At 38.2% G+C, this 24,203-nt stretch overlaps 1 protein-coding gene across 2 annotated transcripts in view; it reads left to right on the top strand.

Annotated features, from left to right (window-relative positions):
• The window catches only part of LRP2 (LDL receptor related protein 2), a 225,542-nt gene that overhangs the window by 77,473 nt on the left and 123,866 nt on the right, over nt 1–24,203 (top strand). For both annotated transcript variants that reach the window (XM_031008678.3, XM_055379127.2), the window contains exons 11-17: nt 1,918–2,087; nt 2,842–3,065; nt 4,487–4,693; nt 7,201–7,403; nt 9,360–9,500; nt 11,317–11,520; nt 23,073–23,265. In XM_031008678.3, the coding sequence (XP_030864538.2) occupies nt 1,918–2,087; nt 2,842–3,065; nt 4,487–4,693; nt 7,201–7,403; nt 9,360–9,500; nt 11,317–11,520; nt 23,073–23,265 (1,342 nt within the window). The remainder of the gene's footprint in view (nt 1–1,917; nt 2,088–2,841; nt 3,066–4,486; nt 4,694–7,200; nt 7,404–9,359; nt 9,501–11,316; nt 11,521–23,072; nt 23,266–24,203) is intronic.

Genomic DNA, 24,203 nt, shown 5'->3' with positions numbered 1-24,203 from the left:
ATTTGGATTAAAAATCTTTTGAATGCCCTAACTCTGGGTAATTTGTTGGAATCAATGTAAGAGTATGAATAGTAGAGAGTAGTACAGAGTAGTAGAGAAAAGTCATGGAGAAAATCTGCAAAAAATAGATGAGGGCTCCAAAGCATTTTGTCGCTGTTGATTTCTCCGGACGAAGGTCTCAATATAAACTCCTATTTTCCAATAGTTATTTCACACTTGATTTTGAAGTGTCTTTGGTGTCTTCTGAAACTTAACTGCTCCCATGACTGAAGAATGGCCCATTTTCTACTTGTTTTTGTGTAGAAATACCTGATTTGCTGTGTAGTAACTTTTAGGTTCAGCGGATTTTTAACAATTCAATGTGTTTATTTTTGCATAGGTAACATATTTATATGTTCACAAATTTTAAATTATAAGAAGATATGTAGTGAAATGCCTTCCTCCATAACTATTCCCCTCTGCATGGTTTTCACCTCCTCTTTCCTATGAGTAATTGCCGTTTCTTTATTTTAGTTCTAGAGATTTTTTAATGAATAAACAAGAACATACAAATATAGATATTTAACTGTATTTACATATCTATATATGGTAGTAAACAATATGCGCAGTTCTGCATCTTGTGAATGTACTGAAGATATTTTCCAGAGCTTTCCATATCAGCACATGAAGTTATTTCTTAATTATTTTATTTATTTATTTATTTTTATTTATTTATTTTTGAGAATGAGTCTTGCTCTGTTGCCCAGGCTGGAGTGCAGTGGCGCCATCTTGGCTCACTGCAACCTCCGCCTCCCGGGTTCAGGCAATTCTCTGCCTCAGCCTCCTGAGTAGCTGGGACTACAGGCTTCTGCCACCACACCCAGCTAATTTTTGTATTTTTAGTAGACGACGGGGTTTCATCATGTTAGCCAGGATGGTCTTGATCTCCTGACCTCATAATTTACCCGCCTTGGCCTCCCAAAGTGCTGGGATTACAGGCATGAACCACCGCATCCGGCCTTATTTATTTATTTTTGAGATGGAGTCTTGCTCTTGTTGCCCAGGCTGGAGTGCAATGGCAAGATGTTGCCTCACTGCAATCTCCGCCTCTCGGGTTCAAGCGATTCTCCTGCCTCAGCCTCCTGAGTAGCTGAGATTACAGGCCCCCGCCACCATGCCCAGCTAATTTTTGTATTTTTGGTAGAAACGGGGTTTCCCCATGTTGGCCAGGCTGATCTCGAACTCCTGACTTCAGGTGATCCACCTACCTCAGTCCCTCAAAGTGCTGGGATTACAGGTGTGAGCCACTGCGCCCGGCCTTAATTATTTTTTTATAATGGCATAATATTCCTTTTTTTAGTTCATAATTTGTTTAACTAGTCCTCTACTGATCAATTTTTATATCATTCCTTATCTTTTGCTATTGCCAATAAGACTGCAATTAATACCTTGTTCATATATCATTTTGCATACCTGCGAGTAAACAGACAGAACAGATTTGGAACCACCATTACCATCTTTTTCAGAGTGATTTCCTTGTAATCTTTAAAATGTCTTCTGTGTTTAACAAAATCTAAAGTTGCACATGGGGCTGAGGTGCCCATATCATCAAGGAGTCTCGAAAATATCTGAGAAATACTCTCCTCAGTGTCATTGAAAGTGCATTGGACTAGCATCCAGAATGCTTGAATTCTTACCAAATTCTTCCTAACTTACTGAGATTTTGGACACTTCATTAAGCCTTTTTGTGCCTCAATTTGCCCTTCTGTAAAATGGATAGAATGATAGCTATCTGTCTGTCTCAGAGGTTTATGTTAAAATCAGGTAAGACAACCTAGAAGATAGCATTTGAAAAAGCAGAAAGCATATCATTTGTAAGCTACTTCACCATCCTTGCTCATCTGAAGGAGTGGTGATGCCTTCCTTCTTCGCATTTAGTTGGCGAGGCCTCCATTATCTTCTCCAATGGTCGGGATTTGTTAATTGGTGATATTCATGGAAGGAGCTTCCGGATCCTAGTGGAGTCTCAGAATCGTGGAGTGGCCGTGGGTGTGGCTTTCCACTATCACCTGCAAAGAGTTTTTTGGACAGACACCGTGCAAAATAAGGTAAACAGAAATTTCAGTAGCTGAATGGAACCCTGAGCACAAAGTGTTGATAGCTTTTCACTTTTAGAGGGAGTAGAGGGGAAAGTTCCTTTGTTTTCTAACAAAAAAGGCCCTTGAGATATTTTATGTTAATCAGCACCTTTTCCATGCTATACTATTACATGTGACCTATTAAACAAAGCAGTCTATTATATGGATTAGCCTTGAGCAACTTTTAATTTTATTCGAAGTGGAGTCCAGGAGCCTAATTAAAAGAAATAGTAGACATTCTTTCAAAACTGGATAGATATTTGGTAGTAATTTTTGAAATTTGATCATTTAAAATGTAAAAAGCACACTGCTTTTCTGGATGATAAAAATCAGATTTTTACCTGCATCTTCTAAATGGAACTGTAATTCGGGATCGAGTAACAAATATTGACGGTATTTTGTTTAATGGCCAAAATTTTGTTCCACTGTCTTATTTGGAAAGTGTGATGGGTTTAATTTCATCTTGGAGTAATGCAATGGAGATTTTTGAAACATAAATTTCAGAAACTCTTAAAGAGTTATGGAATTTTATTTATTTCTTCTTACATTTTATTATACCATTAATACAATTCTCATTTATTTAAATGATAACTTGCATGAAATTTCTGAAAATTGAGAATTTAGATTTTTAGCACTTCTGATTTGATTATAGCTAAAAAAAATCAAAACAAACTACGTAGTTAGTGATGCTGAAGAAATATAATAACTTTGGTTTTTCTTTCAGGTTTTTTCAGTTGACATTAATGGTTTAAATATCCAAGAGGTTCTCAATGTTTCTGTTGAAACCCCAGAGAACCTGGCTGTGGACTGGGTTAATAATAAAATCTATCTGGTGGAAACCAAGGTCAACCGCATAGATATGGTAAATTTGGATGGAAGCTACCGGGTTACCCTTATAACTGAAAACCTGGGGCATCCTAGAGGAATTGCCGTGGACCCAACTGTTGGGTAAGTGATGTGAAAACATATTGATTCCTGTATTTTTAGAATTTTCTCTCTCCCTGTATACACTGAACATCCACTGGATTAATCAAAGGCTCATTCTGATTTCTTTTAGGCTGTATACTCTAGAACCCATGTCTATTTTGTGCCCTTATTTACAGAAGCTTTAAGAGAGTTTATTAAATATAATCCTATTTGAGGACATGTCACCCAAACACACCTAGTGGTGTACTAAAAATACTTGTTGTTTTGGGGCTATGAATTTTATTCTTAGTGTTTGCCACGTTTTCCTAGCTAAGAGATTGGATTCTGTGTTCTAACTCAATCTAATAATATTATTACAACTAGACATTACTTATGCTTCATTATTATTAAGATGATTACTCTAACATGAATTAGCTGTAAAGATTTTTAAAGATGGAGGTTGGAACTATTCCTTTCAGAACTTTCTTGATACAGGCTGGGATTGAGATATCAATGCTAATATCTCATTACAAGTTGTTCAGTCTGAATCAATCCAGCAACACCGATAATGCTTTTCTTCAGGTTTAAATTTAAATTTCCCAATCTTCACATTTGAGAAGTGTTATAGGAGACTTAGCTTTCTCCTAGAATTTCACAATTGGGTCTTAGGACCCTTGGATAAGCTTTAGGCTATTTTAGTCTTTGTGAATGATGATTATTCAGTTCTACTTCATTATATCAGCTATCCTTCCTTGAAAATGATGGAAATGTTCTCTGTGCCTCAGAATGGAAAACTGAGGAGTAAAATGGCTTGATAGCTTCTTTTAAAAGGTATTTGTAAGTTTTCCTGGGAGTAAAAAAGAGAAGCAAAGGACAAATAAAGGAAACAGAGGAGAAAGTTCAGAAGGTGAATACGAATTTTTTTTTTTTTTTTGAGACAGGTTCTTGCTCTGTTGCCCAGGCTGGAGTGCAGCTGCACAATCACGGCATGCTGCAGACTTGAACTTCTGGGCTCAAGCAATCCTCCCACCTCAGCTTCCTGAGTAGCTGAGACTATGCGCAAGTGCCATCATGCCCAGCTAATCTTTTAATTTTTGTAGAGATGGGGTCTTGCCATGTTGTCCAGGCTGGTCTTGAAACATGGGCCTCAAACAATCCTTCTATGTTGGCCTCCCAAAGTGCTAGGACCACAGGCATGAACCACTGTGCCTGGCTGGCTGAATATGAACTTTTAGACTGCCATATTAGTGCATCATAATAGTTGCTATTTGGAACTGTTGACGCTCCTGATTGACCCCCACAGTCTCTTTAAAAAAAAATACTTAATTTCCCTGTTGTTTTATACTGTGGTTCTCTAATCAGCTGGATAAAATTTCCATTGATCCAAACACACTATTAAAAAAAAATTCCCAGGTTAACTTGTAAAATACCAGATTCTTTCATCTTCTGTTTTTCTTTTGTAGTTATTTATTTTTCTCAGATTGGGAGAGCCTTTCTGGGGAACCTAAGCTGGAAAGGGCATTCATGGATGGCAGCAACCGTAAAGACTTGGTGAAAACAAAGCTGGGATGGCCTGCTGGGGTAACTCTGGATATGATATCGAAGCGTGTTTACTGGGTTGACTCTCGGTTTGATTACATTGAAACTGTAACTTATGATGGAATTCAAAGGTAAGAAGTATTTTTTATGGCTTATGGCTTTATAAGTTGCAGGGAAAGTGCATAAAATGGCTGGAGAGAAGTATCAAAGGACCAGAATTAAAATATTGCTTTGTTGGTGGACATGATAGCTTTAATGACCTTTGTACTGACATTTGCATGAAGTGACCTGCTCTGTTTTGTTAACTTTTCTTGTGTCCCATAACACAAGAGGTAAACGCTCATTAAATATAACCTCCAGCATTTGTTCTTTGATTTCTCCTCTCCAACTCCTCCCCTAGTCCCACATGATGCACATTATTTTCATTCACTCCTGAGTTCATTTGTGCTTTGTTTCTCAAGATCACTTTCCCTTTTAATTTTCTAACCTTCCCCCAATAAATACATGTTTTATTAGGTACTTGATGTTGCCTACTGGGAATTAATTGGATTTTACTCTGCTCTTATATATTTCAAATTTCAAGGAGAAATTCTTTGTATTGTATTTTTACCTGGTATACAAAGATACTTAAACGGCAATATTTGAATGTAGAATATGGCTTTCTTTTTCTTCTTTTTTTTTTTTGAGATGGAGTCTCACTCTGTCACCCAGGCTGAAGTGCAGTGATGCGATCTCACTTCACTGCAACCTCCACCTCCCAAGTTCAAGTGATTCTCCTGCTTCAGCCTCCCCAGTAGCTAGGATTACAAGCATACACCACCATGCCTGGCAATTTTTGTATTTTTAGTAGAGGTAAAATTTCACCATGTTTCCCAGGCTGGTCCCAAACTCCTAACCTCAAGTGATTCGCCTGCCTCGGCCTCCCAAAGTGTTGGGATTACAGATGTGAGCCACTATACCTGGCCGAATATGGCACATTTTTTTTCATCTTTTACTCTGATTAGAGCTAACTATAACTTAATGTAAAAAAAATTATTTTAGATCCTCTCCTTTTGGTATTTTCAAAAATTGGGTAAAACATGTTCTTCAGATTTTGACCCAAAATATTATTCTTTGTGGATTCAGCAAATAGGCTGGTTAACTTAATTTTTCCCAATGATTTGATTTTATTGTTTTCTCAATGAAAGCAATATTATAGTTTTGTTTCCTCTTGTATTTCCATTTTGTAAGGATAATATCACAGTTTGCCATTGGATTATATATCCTTGGAACAATCTCTGCTTGGTTAAATGAAGTATTGGGTATTAATATGGTGACTTCCTATCACTGAAACTGGCTTCCATAAGGAGAATATGAATAAATTTTATGAAAAAATTAGCTAACCCAATAAGTCACATAAAATAATTGTGAAATTGCTTAAATTTTTTCTCTTTGGGATGTTTTAGCATTATATTATATAGTCTAACTTTTGCTGAAGTAAAAAAAAGTAAAGCATAAAAGATAAAAATCAATGGAATTTCGAAAAGATTTGAGTGGTTTGCTGGCTGTGAAGAAACATCAAAGAAACATTAAAGCTCACAAGTACAGCTGAAATCATAAAGTCATTGCCTCTCGCTTTGCCAGCAGGTGGCATTCAGGGTTTTGGAATTTGCTAACTGAAAAAGAAACTATTCTCTAATCTTAATGTACCATGTCATTATAGAATGTTTCAAAGTGTGCACTAACCTGCCACCTTAGGTTTCTTTGTTTACTCCCCTTTAGTGTGTTTCCCAGCTTTAATATCTTCAAGTCTTTTCTTAGAGCTCTATTGTCCTTTTTCGTTTTCAGGGGATGCTAAGATTTTTCTTTGAGGTCTTTGTATTACGCCAAAATAAAGAAAATAAGAGTTTTCCCGTATCAACCGTCCTCTGCCTCACTCTGTTCATGAGTCTAACTGAATCATTGTTTATGGAGACATAGTCATGGGGGGCGTTGTTGATTTCCTCTCTTTGCTTAGTGCCTAATTTTACTTCTGTTTTCTTCCCAGTTAAGTGGCTTTGGGCCTCCATTACAAGTATGATCAGTTGATAGTTCCATCAAGCAGATGCATAAGAGTGGTAGTGGCATTGCTTCTTGCTTTCCTTACAGTGATATCAGGAAGAGATGTGGGCATTTACTGGGGCTTGAACCCTACCACTCACTGTCCTGCTCCCTAATTGCTAGGAAATGGTCAATGGTGCAGTGGAAAATAGTTGGCAAAGGCATCTTTTCCCAGACTTCCAAAGTCTTGGTATACTCTTTCACCTATGGTATTCAAAATGCTATTTCACATCTTAGCCTTTTAGATGTGGGGCAACCTAAAAGGAATGAAGAACAAAAGGGAAAACAGTAAATTCCAAAAAAGTCTAGGACAAGCTAAAGGATTGACTGGGACTGGAATGTAAGTCTCAAGGGTCTTTTCCAAGAGACAACATGAAAATCCTTCTATCATATGTAGATGGAAATATGTATACATCTAAAATGTATCTTTTCTATCTATTCCATATTTGTGACAAGAAATTATTTAGCTTTTCAGGCATTTAATTGAACTAACTACAGCTTTAATTATAATAAAGCAAAACTAACAAATTGTATGATATGTATGTGTCTTTTATAACAGGAAGACTGTAGTTCATGGAGGCTCCCTCATTCCTCATCCCTTTGGAATAAGCTTATTTGAAGGTCAGGTGTTCTTTACTGATTGGACAAAGATGGCCGTGCTGAAGGCAAACAAGTTCACAGAGACCAACCCACAAGTGTACTACCAGGCTTCCCTGAGGCCCTATGGAGTGACTGTTTACCATTCCCTCAGACAGCCCTATGGTAAGCCTCAGAACAGTGGTAACCATGCTTGGTACCGGACTTGGTGGAAAGGTTTTCTCAAAGCTTTGAAAGTTAATAATGAGGGGTCTTACGTGATTTGGGTGGCATTCTCAAGTATATGAAGGGTTACCCAGAGTGTTAAACTCTCTGAAACTGGTTCTGCAGGTTAGGAGCATTCTGAAGAAACTGATGTATTTCACAGTTAAATGCCAAATCTAGAGGGAATTTAGAGATTTATTTAACAGATGTTTATTAGCACCTGCAAAGATGCTTGGGGGTATAGCAGCTCACAAACCAAACCAAAATACCTATCCTCATTCTGCTGGGAAAGACATCTATTTCAAACTTCTAATATTACAGTTAAGGAAACAGGTCCCATAGAAGAAAATGACATGTCTAAGTGTCCATTTTCGGTAGCGTCAGAGCCATTTTTTTCTTCTTCTCTGTTGCATATGTATGGCACCTGTTCTTTGGTTCTGATTAATCTGTCATAGGCCAACTGGGTTTGGTGTCTCTCTGGCTGGTCACTTATTTTAAAAAAAGAAATATTTTGATTCAGACACTGCTTAGTCTTCTCCTGTTATTTTACCACGTGATTTTTTCTTTTTATTTTTTCTGAGATGGGATTTCCACTATGTTGGCCAGACTTTTCTGGAACTCCGGGCTTCAAGCGATCCTCCTGCCTCGGCTTCCCAAAGTGTTGGGATTACAGGTGTAAGCCACTGCACCTGGCCTATCATAAGCTTTGTTTATGTTTCCAGGTCATAGCTTGAGCTTTGCTACATCTATCAGGACTGTATATAGCTCTTTTCTGTATTTGCTTGTGGATCAAAGAAAAAGAAACATAAACTGCACTACATTGGTAGAAAGCTTAATATTGGTGAGCAATAATTTAGAGGAAAACAGATTTGCTCTAAAACTCATGTTAAGTGATGGATCTATTTAGGATGAAGAAAGACTACAAAGTAATGCGGTTAACTTAACAAAAGCCCAAGCACTAGAACTGACACATTCAGATGAATCTCCTTCAATGTCATCATCCTGGGAAAGTATAAACTTGTCTAAAAATAGATATTTTATCTGAAAACATTTTTGGAAATATCTATTTTGAATAGTTTTTACACTCAATTCACAACTAAACTCACACCTGCCCTCACATTAGATCCATTAGATCAATGATCACTGTGATCACTCAAATTACTATTTTCATTATTTGGCTCAGAATGACATCTGCCTATTGTTTCCCCAAATCAATCCACCTGAGAAGATAAAGAGAATATTTTAAAGGATAAGTCAAAGGCTAAGAAGACAATTTTAAAAGCAGATACAAAATTTCTAGCTGTGGCAGTGCTCTTCCTAAGGTCACTACTTTGAGAGTGGCTTTTCTGGTTTGTGTTGCAGACATTTAAGGTTTTGGAATGAGATCTGGCTTTGAATCCTAGTCAAGCTGTTTAGCTGCTGAATAATGTTGGGCAAGTTATTTAACTGTTTAGATTCTTGGTTTCTCCTCTGTAAAATTGGAGGACTAATACTTACCTCTTAGAGCTATTGGTTAAGTTGGTTTACTTACAAAGTAAGCATCCAGTGAGTAATATTTATTATATCCTACAAATGGCAAAAAAGCAGTGAAGTGTGGGTTTTCTTTTGACAATTATTTCTAATCATGGAGGATAGCGGACATACTCTGACATAATTATTGGGGAGGAAGTTGTAGGAGTCCTTTCTTTTTTTTGCCACCGTCTGTTGGAGAGTGGATGGGAGAGCAGCAGTGAAATTGGGAGGGTTAGTGTAGCCAGATGTGGATGTATCCAGTAGTAACCAGTAGTAATGTTTTCAACACGTTGCTAATCCATTACTCTATTTCACCTATAGGTGAAGAGGGCTAGAAGTGGCTTCGTGTCTTGGAAAATTACACATTTCTAATTGCAGTTTAACCCTGTGCATTTTTCCTTCCAGCGACCAATCCGTGTAAAGATAACAATGGGGGCTGTGAGCAGGTCTGTGTCCTCAGCCACAGAACAGATAATGATGGTTTGGGTTTCCGTTGCAAGTGCACATTCGGCTTCCAACTGGATACGGATGAGCGCCACTGCATTGGTAAGAAGTCTGTTTTGGACGTTGTTGGCAGGTGACACAGGTGTATGTGTGTCCAAACCTCTAACTAGACTAACTGCTACTCTTGAACTGGACCAGCTAGCTCCCTGTCTAACTTCATGACTGCAAATAAGCTTTCTGTAGCCCACAGGGCATCTTCCTTGGTAGGCACCACTTCTACTATACACAGAACTATGTTTGAAAATGTAAATTTCTGTCTTTTGGGATTTTGCTTTAATCCCACATCTAAGGTTTTCTTGGGTTCCCTTCCCCCTTTGTTTCCGGAAGCCTTTTTCTCCTATTAACTATGATCTTGAAATTCCATATGGTTGAACTTTGAGCTCTTTTCTATGCTATGTATACCTTTTCCACTTTAGATGTTAGCCTTAACTTTGATGGGAAGTACTGTACTTCTCCCCACTTTGACTTCTCCTGGACCACCGCGTATGCCCCTTTCAACCAGGTAATCACATCTGAATCTTATCTGGCTTTTTTTTTTCTCTCTGTATTCCAAAGTAAACTCCTGAGCATTGGGGTGGCTCAGTTCCTCACACAGTTTTTCACCTTTCAGTTCAAACTTTCTTGTATCTGCCTCCATATTCCTGATTTCATTCTTACCTTGAAGGTTTCCTTTCTTCCTCTTTGGTTTCCTACACATCTATTCACACTTAAGCCATTGCCTGGGCCCCAGCTAATGATGAAATGCACTCCTACAATATTTGTTTTTCTTATTTTCACTTCTACAATTCTCCTTTCTATGCCTGTGACAAATTCTTGTTCTCCAGATGTTGCGGTTTCTAGCGTAGTATATAAATTATCTTATTCTAATCCAGACAAATTTGTTAACTTCTTAGGTAGTTTTAGATTCAGAAAAATCACCCTCATTAAAAACAACATGTATTTCTAACTATTATATAAATAGTGCGTTGTCTAATAATTTTGCTTTTAAATTCCGTTACTGCGATTTTTATCTTTGTCTTGGGCATACCTCCTTCATCTTCTTGATTCCCTGGCATCCTGTCACAATCTCCTCTTTGCTTTTAAACATCACTTCTTCTTACCTATTTCCTTTATCCCTCCCCTTCCTTCCCTGCTTTCACTCCTTTATATCTTTATATTTCTGATTGCTGTTAATTATCTTGGTATCTACTGTAAGGTTCTTGGTGTAGATCTCTATGCAGAAGTTAAACCAACTTGAGGATTGTTACGGAATTACTATAGAGTTCAGCTCTGTATGATTTTTAAACAAAAGATTGATGGCACAGGTGAGAAAGGTTTCTGTGTGTGTGTGTGTGTGTGTGTGTGTGCGTGTGTGCATGTTTTGCTTGTTTATTGTAATGATACTTATAACTTGATAATTAAAACTCAGTATCTAATTTTTAAGCAGTCCTTTTTGTTTTATTTATTTATACTATTTTACTTTAAGTTCTAGGGTACATGTGCACAATGTGCAGGTTTGTTACATATGTATACATGTGCCATGTTGGTGTGCTGCACCCGTTAACTCGTCATTACATTAGATATATCTCCTATTTTATAAATTAAGCATATGGATATCATTTTTCATATAAATAAATTTTAAGGATACATTTCTTAGCAAGAAGGAAGATTCTAATACTTGTATCTCCCTCATAGTTGCTTATCTTTTATTCTTCCCTGTATTATTCCTAACTATGCTTTCCAAAAATTTATTTTTACATTTATTTCGGAATTATATTTTACAATTTAAAGTTTGCTCTGTGGATGCATTTATCTGGAATTTGGGAGGAGAGAAAAGAACCATGCTGTGACTGACTGTGCTGTGTTCTTCTTCCAACAGCTGTTCAGAATTTCCTCATTTTTTCATCCCAAGTTGCTATTCGGGGGATCCCGTTCACCTTGTCTACCCAGGAAGATGTCATGGTTCCAGTTTCGGGGAATCCTTCTTTCTTTGTCGGGATTGATTTTGACGCCCAGGACAGCACTATCTTTTTTTCAGATATGTCAAAACACATGATTTTTAAGCAAAAGATTGATGGCACAGGTGAGAAAGGTTTCTGTGTGTGTGTGTACGCGTGTTTTGCCTGTTTATTGTAATGATACTTATAACTTGATAATTAAAACTCAGTATCTAATTTTTAAGCAGAGTCTTTTTTATTTATTTATTTATTTATACTATTTTACTTTAAGTTCTAGGGTACATGTGCACAACGTGCAGGTTTGTTACATATGTATACATGTGCCATGTTGGTGTGCTGCACCCGTTAACTCGTCATTTATGTTAGGTATATCTCCTAATGCTATCCCTCCCGCCTCCCCCCACCCCACGACAGGCCCTGGTGTGTGATGTTCCCCATCCTGTGTCCATGTGTGCTTATTGTTCAATTCCCACCAGTGAGTGAGAACATGCGGTGTTTGGTTTTCTGTCCTTGCAATAGTTTGCTGAGAATGTTGGTTTCCAGCTTCATTCATGTCCCTGTAAAGAACATGAACTCATCCTTTTTTATGGCTGCATAGTATTCCATGGTGCATATGTAACACATTTTCTTAATCCAGTCTATCATTGATGGACATTTGGGTTGGTTCCAAGTCTTTGCTATTGTGAATAGTGCTGCAATAAACATACGTGAGCACGTGTCTTTATAGCAGCATGATTTATAATCCTTTGGGTATATGCCCAGTAATGGGATGACTGGGTCAAATGTTATTTCTAGTTCTAGATCCTTCAGGAATCTTCACACTGTCTTCCACAATTGTTGAACTAGTTTACAGTCCCACCAACAGTGTAAAAGTGTTCCTATATCTCCACCTCCTCTCCAGCACCTGTTGTTTCCTGACTTTTTAATGATCACCATTCTAACTGGTGTGAGATGATATCTCATTGTGGTTTTGATTTGCATTTCTCTGATGGCTAGCGATGATGAGCATTTTTTCATGTGTCTGTTGCCTCCATAAATGTCTTCTTTTGAGAAGTGTCTGTTCATATCCTTCACCCATTTTTGATGGGGTTGTTTGATTTTTTCTTGTAAATTTGTTTAAGTTCTTTGTAGATTCTGGATATTAGCCCTTTGTCAGATGGGTAGATTGTAAAAATTTTCCCCCGTTCTGTAGGTTGCCTGTTCACTCTGATGGTAGTTTCTTTTGCTGTGCAGAAGCTCTTTAGTTTAATTAGATCCCATTTGTCAATTTTGGTTTTTGTTGCCATTGCTTTTGGTGTTGTAGTCATGAAGTCCTTGCCCACACCTATGGCCTGAATGGTATTGTCTAGGTTTTCTTCTAGGGTTCTTATGGCTTTAGGTCTAACATTTAAGTCTTTAATCCATCTTGAATTGATTTTTGTATAAGGTGTAAGGAAGGGATCCAGTTTCAGCTTTCTACATATGGCTAGCCAGTTTTCCCAGTACCATTTATTAAATAGGGAATCCTTTCCCCATTTCTTGTTTTTCTCAGATTTGTCAAAGATCAGATGGTTGTAGATGTGTGATATCATTTCTGAGGGCTCTATTCTGTTCCATTGATCTATATCTCTGTTTTGGTACCAGTACCATGCTGTTTTGGTTACTGTAGCCTTGTAGTATAGTTTGAAGTCAGGTAGCATGATGCCTCCAGCTTTGTTCTTTTGGCTTAGGATTGTCTTGGCAATGCGGGCTCTTTTTTGGTTCCATATCAACTTTAAAGTAGTTTTTTCCAATTCTGTGAAGAAAGTCATTGGTAGCTTGATGGGGATGGCATTGAATCTATAAATCACCTTGGGCAGTATGGCCATTTTCACAATATTGATTCTTCCTATCCATGAGCATGGATTGTTCTTCCATTTGTTTGTGTCCTCTTTTATTTTGCTGAGCAGTGGTTTGTAGTTCTCCTTGAAGAGGTCCTTCACATCCCTTGTAAGTTGGATTCCTGGGTATTTTATTCTCTTTGAAGCAATTGTGAATGGGAGTTCACTCATGATTTGGCTCTCTGTTTGTCTGTTATTGGTGTATAGGAATGCTTGTGATTTTTGCACATTGATTTTGTATCCTGAGACTTTGCTGAAGTTGCTTATCAGCTTAAGGAGATTTTGGGCTGAGACGATGGGGTTTTCTAAATATACAATCATGTCATCTGCAAACAGGGATACTTTGACTTTCTCTTTTCCTAATTAAATACCCTTTATTTCTTTCTCTTGCCTGATTGCTCTGGCCAGAACTTCCAACACTATGCTGAATAGGAGTGGTGAGAGAGAGCATCCCTGTCTTGTGCCAGTTTTCAAAGGGAATGCTTCCAGTTTTTGCCCATTCAGTATGATATTGGCTGTGGGTTTGTCATAAATAGCTGTTATTATTTTGAGATACATCCCATCAATACCTAGTTTATTGATTTAGCATGAAGGGCTGTTGAATTTTGCCAAAGGCCTTTTCTGCATCTATTGAGATAATCATATGGTTTTTGTCTTTGGTTCTGCTTATATGCTGGATTACGTTTATTGATTTGTGTATGTTGAACCAGCCTTGCATCCCAGGGATGAAGCCCACTTGATCATGGTGGATAAGCTTTTTGATGTGATCCTGGATTCGGTTTGCCAGTATTTTATTGAGGATTTTTGCATCAATGTTCATCAGGGATATTGGTCTAAAATTCTCTTTTTTTGTTGTGTCTCTGCCAGGCTTTGGTATCAGAATGATGTTGGCCTCACAAAATGAATTAGGGATGACTCCCTCTTTTTGCTTTGATTAGAATAGTTTCAGAAGGAATGGAACCAGCTCCTCTTTGTACCTCTGGTAGAATTTGGCTGTGAATCCGTCTGGTCCTGGACTTTTTTTGGGTTGGTAGGCTATTAATTATTGCCTCAATTTCAGAACCTGTTATTGAACTATTCAGGGATTCAGCTTCTTCCTGGTTTAGTCTTGGGAGGGTGTATGTGTCCAGGAATTTATCTATTTCTTCTAGATTTTCTAGTTTATTTGCATAGAGTTATTTACAGTATTCTCTGATGGTAGTTTGTATTTCTGTGGGATGGGTGGTGATATCCCCTTTATCATTTTTTATTGTGTCTATTTGATTCTTCTCTCTTTTTTTCTTTATTAGTCTTGCTAGCAGTCGATCAATTTTGTTGATCTTTTCAAAAAACCAGCTCCTGGATTCATTGATTTTTTGAAGGGTTTTTTGTGTCTCTATCTCCTTCAGTTCTGCTATGATCTCAGTTATTTCTTGCCTTCTGTTAGCTTTTGAATGTGTTTGCTCTTGCTTCTCTAGTTCTTTTAATTGTGATGTTAGGGTGTCAATTTTAGATCTCTCCTGCTTTCTCTTGTGGGCATTTAGTGCTATAAATTTCCTTCTACACACTACTTCAAATGTGTGCCAGAGATTCTGGTGTGTTGTGTCTTTGCTCTCATTGGTTTCACAGAACGTCTTTATTTCTGCCTTCATTTCATTGTTTACCCGGTAGTCATTCAGGAGCACGTTGTTCAGTTTCCACGTAGTTGAGTGGTTTTGAGTGAGTTTCTTGATCCTGAGTTCTAGTTTGATTGCCTTGTGGTCTGAGAGACAGTTTGTTATAATTTTTGTTCTTTTACATTTGCTGAGGAGTGCTTTACTTCCAACTATGTTGTCAATTTTGGAATAAGTGCGATGTGGTGCTGAGAGGAATGTATATTCTGTTGATTTGGGGTGGAGAGTTATGTAAGCAGAGATTTTGCTAAGCTTCCTAAATAGTTTTAGATTGAGAAAATAAATCTATCACTTTTTTATGGATTAAGGTAAAACAAACACCTTTCCTTTATTTTAGAAACAAGTTATTTTTGGGAACCGAGATGGGAGGATTGCTTGAGGCCGGGAGCAACATAGTGAGATTCCACTTGTACCAAAAAAAGAAAAAAATTAGCCAGATGTGGTGGCATGTACCTGTAGTCCCCACTACTTGGGAGGCTACAATGGAAGGATTGTTTGAGCCCAGGAGATCCAGGTTGCAGTGAGCTATGACCATACCACTGCACTCCAGCTTGGGCAACAGAGTGCAACCCTATCTCGGAAAAAAAAAAAAAAAAAAAGGTTACAAACGTGTGTGTATTTTAACAATGACCAATATTAACATAAAAGAAATGTCACGTGTATGAGAGAGCCATTAACAGATTAATTGACTAAAGGCTGTTTTTTATACTCAAGCAGCCAGATTGATTAAAGGGGAAGACATCTCTTCAGGAATGCTGGACTATGTAAATGCCAAGGGTTTGGTTTGTAATAGTAATAAAATTTGTAAGCAATATAACATACCAACTAAGAGAGCCAGCTTAGGAGCTACACTGCCTGGTTCCGAATTCCAGCTTCCCACATTTCCTAGCTTTGTAACTTTGGGGAAGTTACTCAATTTCCTTTTGCCTCAATTTTCTAGTCTGAAAAATATGCGGTTCATATATTGCTCATAAGGTTGTTGAGAGAATTTTTGGCTAATGCATGTAAACACCTAGAGTAATGGCTAGAAAATAGTAAATATTCAGTAAATGTTGGATATCATTATATCTGTTATCAATATAAAACCATATTGCCCACCCTCCCTTGCCCCTAATCCAGACCTGCTCTGGGGAGGGAACTTTTGACTGTTTCTTCTTTGTTTGTCTCCATGTTTCTAAATGCTTTGTTTATACTTCTATTTCTTGATTTATCATTTTTGATATTCACTTCCTTGTTCTAGGTGAGCATTTTGCTTTCTTACATCATTCTTCTCTCCCAGCTTCTGACTTCCGTCCCCCTGTTCTCCTTAAAAAGTTAGATTATAATTTTTGGTTAAATTAATCATATGTGTTTATATTATTAACATAATATAAATATAAATATTGTTCACTGCTCAGCCAATTAGTATTCTAGGATGACATTTCTTGACAATTTTTGACAATTGCCCCATCTTCATTTGCTTAGTTTTTTAATATAACAATCATGTCTTTTCCCCAAATGCTCTAATAGCTCTATCAAATGCCTGTACAAAGACAGAAAACAATCTATAATTTTTTTTTTCTTTCTGGAGACCCCTATCCTGTGTTCCAGTTGGGACTTGTTTTTCTCTGGCCTGGTGCACAGACTTCTCTTTGCCACTCCCCTGTGCTGGAACTTTTGTTTGTGGCAGGCCATTTATTTCTTTTTCTAGATTTATTTCCTCATTTTGCTGAAACACGTTACATGATAGCTTCCTGAGAAACATAAGTAGGTGGCATATATTTTGAGTCTTTGAATGTCTGTGAGTGTTTTATTTTGCTCTCCATCTTGACTGTTTGGCTGGGTACAGGTTGCAAGTTAATTTAAACCTGGAATTTGAAGACATTGCTCTAGTGACCTCTAATATCTAGTGCTGAGTCCAGTGCCATTCTGAGTACCATTTCTATAGATATGACCTTGATATGGATATGGATATGACATTAAAAATTAATCTTCCTCTGTTTCCATTTTCTCTGGATTCCTTTTCCTTTTGATTTCTTTTCAACTTTCTTCTTTTTGATGGAAGATTTTTCCAAGTGTCTGAGTTGCTAGTTTGGTATTAAGGGTGAGGTTATAAAACCTGACCCGAAAGTCTATACATGTGGATAGGCCTTGTCAGCTGGTGAGCTTCAGGCAGGAAGGTGGCTTGGTTGCCAGATTGCTCCCCAAGGCAACATTAGTGAGTCTTTTCTGGAGATGATCAATTTCTCCTTCATAGATGCCTCCATTTTCCTTCGTGAGGTAAGGGGAAGATGTGGGGAGATGGTGGTCTGTTCTGGGGGTGATTAATTTCTCCTTCATAGATGCCTTCATTCTCCTTCTTGGGGTAAGGGGAAGATGTGGGGAGATGGTGGTCTGTTCTGGGAGTGGGCGGAGGAAAGGGAGCTGAGGGCGCCCTTTCAGTATTCCTATAATCCTCCCGTACTCAGTTCCACATCCATCTCAGTTCTCTGTTGAGGACTGTGCCTTGAACCCATAGCCCTTCTGCTTCAGCTCCTCCAGAGAAAATCTGTGGTCCCTTAGAGGAGATAGAGGAGTGGCGTGACACTCAGGATCTGGGAGGGACCTAGGCATTGGATTGCTCCTTTTCTTGCTTTATCTGAGCCCCTTAGTTCCTCGCCCCTACCTTTGTTAGGACCTGGTGCCTCTGAGTGTGAGTGCACTGAGGCTTCTGCATATGTGGGTGTGTGTCTCTCTTCTGTTGACACTTATTTTGTAGCATTTTCCCCTTCTTGACTGAGTTATCACTCCTCCAATACCTTACTTTTCAAACATTTGTTGGAATTACTCATCTGCTGTTATTTTACTGTCTTTTAAGTAGAATTTGGGAGGAAGAGGAGATAAACATGCTTGGTTTGTCAATCTGCTATTTTGAATGAGAAGTTATCTTTTTTGAGGACTTAGAATCAGGCCCACTGAGCTTGGAGAACTGCAGTCGAGCTTAGTTCTCAGCAAAAGGTAGTATTGGGTTTATAGCTGCATGCAGGCCAAGTCTCCCACAGGCACCTCCACAGGTCAGCTTCCTTCTGTTTTGTTGATCTGGAATTCTCATAGTATTTTTGGTAAACTTCAAGTTCGTATGCTGAGCAACATACCTTTATTTTTTATTTTTTATTTTTATTTATTTATTTATTATTATACTTTAAGTTTTAGGGTACATGTGCACAACGTGCAGGTTAGTTACATATGTATACATGTGCCATGCTGGTGTGCTGCACCCACTAACTCATCATCTAGCATTAGGTATATCTCCCAATGCTATCCCTCCTCCACCGCCACCCCACAACAGTCCCCAGAGTGTGATGTTCCCCTTCCTGTGTCCATGTGTTCTCATTGTTCAATTCCCACCTATGAGTGAGAATATGCGGTGTTTGGTTTTTTGTTCTTGTGATAGTTTACTGAGAATGATGATTTCCAATTTCATCCATGTCCCTACAAAGGACATGAACTCATCATTTTTTATGGCTGCATAGTATTCCACGGTGTATATGTGCCACATTTTCTTAATCCAGTCTATCATTTTTGGACATTTGGGTTGGTTCCAAGTCTTTGCTATTGTGAATAGTGCCGCAATAAACATACGTGTGCATGTGTCTTTATAGCAGCATGACTTATAGTCCTTTGGGTATATACCCAGTAATGGGATGGCTGGGTCAAATGGTATGTCTAGTTCTAGATCCCTGAGGAATCGACACACAGACTTCCACAATGGTTGAACTAGTTTACAGTCCCACCAACAGTGTAAAAGTGTTCTTATTTCTCCACATCCTCTCCAGCACCTGTTGTTTCCTGACTTTTTAATGATCGCCATTCTAACTGGTGTAAGATGGTATCTCATTGTGGTTTTGATTTGCATTTCTCTGATGGCCAGTGATGGTGAGCATTTTTTCATGTGTTTTTTGGCTGCATAAATGTCTTCTTTTGAGAAGTGTCTGTTCATATCCTTTGCCCACTTTTTGATGGGGTTGTTTGTTTTTTTCTTGTAAATTTGTTTGAGTTCATTGTAGATTCTGGATATTAGCCCTTTGTCAGATGAGTAGGTTGCGAATATTTTCTCCCATTTTGTGGGTTGCCTGTTCACTCTGATGGTAGTTTCTTTTGCTGTGCAGAAGCTCTTTAGTTTAATTAGATCCCATTTGTCAATTTTGGCTTTTGTTGCCATTGCTTTTGGTGTTTTAGACATGAAGTCCTTGCCCATGCCTATGTCCTGAATGGTAATGCCTAGGTTTTCTTCTAGGGTTTTTATGGTTTTAGGTCTAACATTTAAGTCTTTAATCCATCTTGAATTGATTTTTGTATAAGGTGTAAGGAAGGGATCCAGTTTCAGCTTTCTACATATGGCTAGCCAGTTTTCCCAGCACCATTTATTAAATAGGGAATCCTTTCCCCATTGCTTGTTTTTCTCAGGTTTGTCAAAGATCAGATAGTTGTAGATATACGGCGTTATTTCTGAGGGCTCTGTTCTGTTCCATTGATCTATATCTCTGTTTTGGTACCAGTACCATGCTGTTTTGGTTACTGTAGCCTTGTAGGATAGTTTGAAGTCAGGTAGTGTGATGCCTCCAGCTTTGTTCTTTTGGCTTAGGATTGACTTGGCGATGCAGGCTCTTTTTTGGTTCCATATCAACTTTAAAGTAGTTTTTTCCAATTCTGTGAAGAAAGTCATTGGTAGCTTGATGGGGATGGCATTGAATCTATAAATCACCTTGGGCAGTATGGCCATTTTCACGATATTGATTCTTCCTGCCCATGAGCATGGAATGTTCTTCCATTTGTTTGTATCCTCTTTTATTTCATTGAGCAGTGGTTTGTAGTTCTCCTTGAAGAGGTCCTTCACATCCCTTGTAAGTTGGATTCCTGGGTATTTTATTCTCTTTGAAGCAATTGTGAATGGGAGTTCATTCATGATTTGGCTCTCTGTTTGTCTGTTATCGGTGTATAGGAATGCTTATGATTTTTGTACATTGATTTTGTATCCTGAGACTTTGCTGAAGTTGCTTATCAGCTTAAGGAGATTTTGGGCTGAGACAATGGGGTTTTCTAGATATACAATCATGTCATCAGCATACAGGGACAATTTGACTTCCTCTTTTCCTAATTGAATACCCTTTATTTCCTTCTCCTGCCTAATTGCCCTGGCCAGAACTTCCAACACTATGTTGAATAGGAGTGGTGAGAGAGAGCATCCCTGTCTTGTGCCAGTTTTCAAAGGGAATGCTTCCAGTTTTTGCCCATTCAGTATGATATTGGCTGTGGGTTTGTCATAGATAGCTCTTATTATTTTGAGATATGTCCCATCGATACCGAATTTATTGAGAATTTTTAGCATGAAGGGTTGTTGAATTTTGTCAAAGGCCTTTTCTGCATCTATTGAGATAATCATGTGGTTTTTGTCTTTGGTTCTGTTTATATGCTGGATTACATTTATTGATTTGCATATATTGAACCAGCCTTGCATCCCAGGGATGAAGCCCACTTGATCATGGTGGATAAGCTTTTTGATGTGCTGCTGGATTCAGTTTGCCAGTATTTTATTGAGGATCTTTGCATCCGTGTTCATCAAGGATATTGGTCTAAAATTCTCTTTTTTGGTTGTGTCTCTGCCCGGCTTTGGTATCAAGATGATGCTGGCCTCATAAAATGAGTTAGGGAGGATTCCCTCTTTTTCTATTGATTGGAAAAATTTCAGAAGGAATGGTACCAGTTCCTCCTTGTACCTCTGGTAGAATTCGGCTGTGAATCCATCTGGTCCTGGACTCTTTTTGGCAACCTACCTTTTAAAATATTCTTCATAGTCAGTGGTTAAACTCTGTATGCTTTGGTGAGGGAGGCATTACATTGTTCTTTTTTTTTTTTTTGAATGAGTACACAGTATATGCAGGAAATGAGTTGTCAGAAATCAAATTAGCTAATGTGGTGGTGTGGTGTAGTGCCAGATACTTGGGAGGATCACTTGAGGTCAGGTGTTTGAGGCTGCAGTGAGCTATGATTGTGCCACTGCACTCCAGCCTAGGTAAGACCTGTCTCTAAAGAAAAAGAAAAAGAAATCATATTAAAAGTCAGGATTAGCTGAATGAAGCCCTCAGGAGAACTCCCTCCATCAATGATACCTTCTCTTTTCCAAATTCCCTTTTTCTACTGACTTTTCCCTATCATCAGATATGCTCAAGTTTCTCCCATCCTAAAAAATATGCAACTTACCCTTCACTCCATGTTCCTCTTTAATGATAACCCCTTCTCTGCATTTCATGGTCAAGTTTCTTGAAAGATTGATTTGCACTTTCCTATCCCTTCTTCCACATTTCTCACTGATTACTCACCTCTTGCAATCTGCCCACCAGGTGGCTGACACCCCTCTCATCCTGGTCACCTCTAATCTCTTTCTTGCTAAATTAAATAATGCCTATCAGTCCTGTATTTGGTACTTCAGCCATCCTCTCTCAAATATTCTTTCTTCCATGACAGCATACCCCTGGATTTCCTTCTATTTCTTGATCTTTTTTTTTCTAGTGTACCCTGGAGATCTTTTCTTTTTTGCCTGTTCTATAAAAAACTGTAAATCTGTTGTTCGACATTGGTCCTCCTCTCTCTGAATAATTTCACACCTTTCCTGCCTTTGATTACTATCTATGTAGCAACTATAAATAATTATGGGGAGACTTTTATAATAGTGCATTTACTGAGTGTTTTTCCTCCTAACCTAGGGAATGAGGGAAAGACCAAGCAAGCCTTTCTGTAGGTCATGATAAAAATCTCTATGCAAGTTCTCTCTCTGAGGTTCAGACCCATAGTGCCAGCTGCCTTTTGGATACGTCACCTGGATATCCTACAATCACCTCTAAACCAACATGTCTAAGTGGATGCTTCATCCAACTTCTCACAGGCCTTAGAGGAAGGGCATGACCACTCACCCCTTCCTTGGTGCCCCATCCCCACCTGGTGGTCATCATGAACATCTCCCTCTCTTTTAGCCTCTATCATTAACTCATTAACCTCCAGCCACACTCCTAGAACATGTGGAGTTTTCAGTCTCTGTGTCTGTCAACCACCCCAGACCTCCGCTTTGCCATGTGGTCCATTAGGAATCTGTGCTCTCAGACCATCCTATGCATCTCTCCATCTCAGCACTCATTACTCTTTTATTTTTGTCTCTTGGCCTAGTTGCCTCCTCCTCTTTCACCACCTCACTATGAATTACCTTGAGGGTGGTGTCCACACTTCTTTCCAGATGCTTAACTTCTCTTTGACTTGGTCCCTCATCTGTAGAATAGGAACGATACTAATGCCTACTTGATTGAGTGGCTGTGAGGATGGATGAATCCATGTAGAATACTTGGTCCAGTTTCTGCCACCTAGTAAGTGCTCATTTAATCCAAGCTGTAATTATTAACACTATTAGCAATATTGTGTTTTCTAAATATATAGTTGGCTTTCTGTCACATAGAGAACTTTCTTTTCACAATTTGCTGAATAAATGAAGAGAAAAAGTAATAGGATTTTTTTCTTCCTACTGCAAAAGAAAGAGGTATGGCTGTTTATTCTGATTCAGATTTTCTTTAGTGAAAAAAAGAAAAAAGAGGGTAAAAGAAGTCATAACAACTCCATAAAGAGGAAAGCGTTTTTTTTTTGTTTTGTTTTTTTTAATCAGTTCTGATTTCCTTTCTGGTATCTCTGCTGGTCTTTTCAAAACCTGGCAACTTTGTGGCTGTGGAAGACTGTTGATGAGAGGGTTGGGCGATGATACCTCAGGGTTACCCTCAGGTCGTACCTGGTGGTGTCAGCTTATCAGAGCCGTCTCCGGGTGGTAGTAGGTGAACTCAGGTATCTCTTCTTCAGATATTCTACAGTGAGAAATTTTTTTCTGGAAGGTTGGACATGGGAGTAAATCCAGGCCATACCATTCCTGGTTCTGTTTGTCAGTATCATATCTACTCTTTGAGATCCAAAGTTTGAGGAATGGATAGATTCTAGGTTTATCTCATGTTATTGCTCAGCAGCTTACAGAGTTTTTTTTTTTTAAAAAGAATTCCACATGTGTTCCTGAATTATGCTCTAACTCTGACACAAAATTTCAGTATGCATTAGTAGGAAAATTGATGCCTTACAAAATATACTTAGTTTAAAATATGCCCATATTTTAACTTATAGGAAGAGAAATTCTCGCAGCTAACAGGGTGGAAAATGTTGAAAGTTTGGCTTTTGATTGGATTTCAAAGAATCTGTATTGGACAGACTCTCATTACAAGAGTATCAGTGTCATGAGGCTAGCTGATAAAACGAGACGCACAGTAGTTCAGTATTTAAATAACCCACGATCGGTGGTAGTTCATCCTTTTGCCGGGTAAGTGTGTTCATGTTTTCCTAAGAGCTTGAAACCGTATGTCTTTTACAGTCATTGAAAAGTGATGCCCTAGGGATTTAGGTAAGTTCAGCAAAGATAAGATTGAACTGTATAAGTTGAAATCACCTTAAATTTTATTTTTTTCCTTCAAAAAACTTTATTCTGGGGGAGTAAAAAAATTGTTTTTAAACCCAAAACATTTCTTCTAACTTTTGGCTTTCTCAGTCTTCATTGAAGAGTAGTTTTTGCACAGTTGCAGAGGACCAAACAATGTGATATAGATTCAGTAGAAAAGGAGTGAATAGGCAACAGAATTAACAGGAAAGACCCAAATTCTTTCCCTGCTTTAATATGTTTATATAAAGCTTAGCAAAACTTGCTTAATCATTCAGTAGTTTTCAGAATAAAAAGTTTTTCAGACCACAAAGTTTCATGTTTTACCATTCTATAATTGGTGGTGCCAGACAAGGAAAGACAGAAGAGTTCACAGTATTCCTTTTTGGTTCCTACTTTTCTTATTTAAATATGTTTAACAGCTACTGTGTTTATTTAGAACAAATCTGAGCTATGTGTTGTATATGAGTGGAATGATAAAAAAGATGGCTGCTAACTCACCAATGCCTGATTACCCAGGGAACATCCATCCCTGTGCTTCCGTTAGATATATAATCTCATCAGCTTCCAAAGCTAGTTTGTGAAGGAGGTATGTGTAAATACCCATTTTAGAGAGAATGAATCTAAGGCGCAGTGAGATAAAGTGACTTGTGAAAGGGCCCGCAGCTATTAGGCAACAGTCAGTATTCAAATTCCAGACCTGTCTGACTGGAATGCCTGTGTGTCTAAAAAAGTCTGTTTGCTGCGTCTAGAGTGTCTGCTTTAATTTCCTCTCTGTAAGATAATAAAAGAAACACATTGTAAAACTGATGTTATTATTGATA

This window comes from Gorilla gorilla, chromosome 11 (assembly GCF_029281585.2).
Source record: "Gorilla gorilla gorilla isolate KB3781 chromosome 11, NHGRI_mGorGor1-v2.1_pri, whole genome shotgun sequence".
Classification (NCBI taxonomy): domain Eukaryota; kingdom Metazoa; phylum Chordata; class Mammalia; order Primates; family Hominidae; genus Gorilla; species Gorilla gorilla.
The sequence above is the reverse complement of the archived record's forward strand: the minus strand, read 5'-3'. Positions and strand labels throughout refer to the sequence as shown.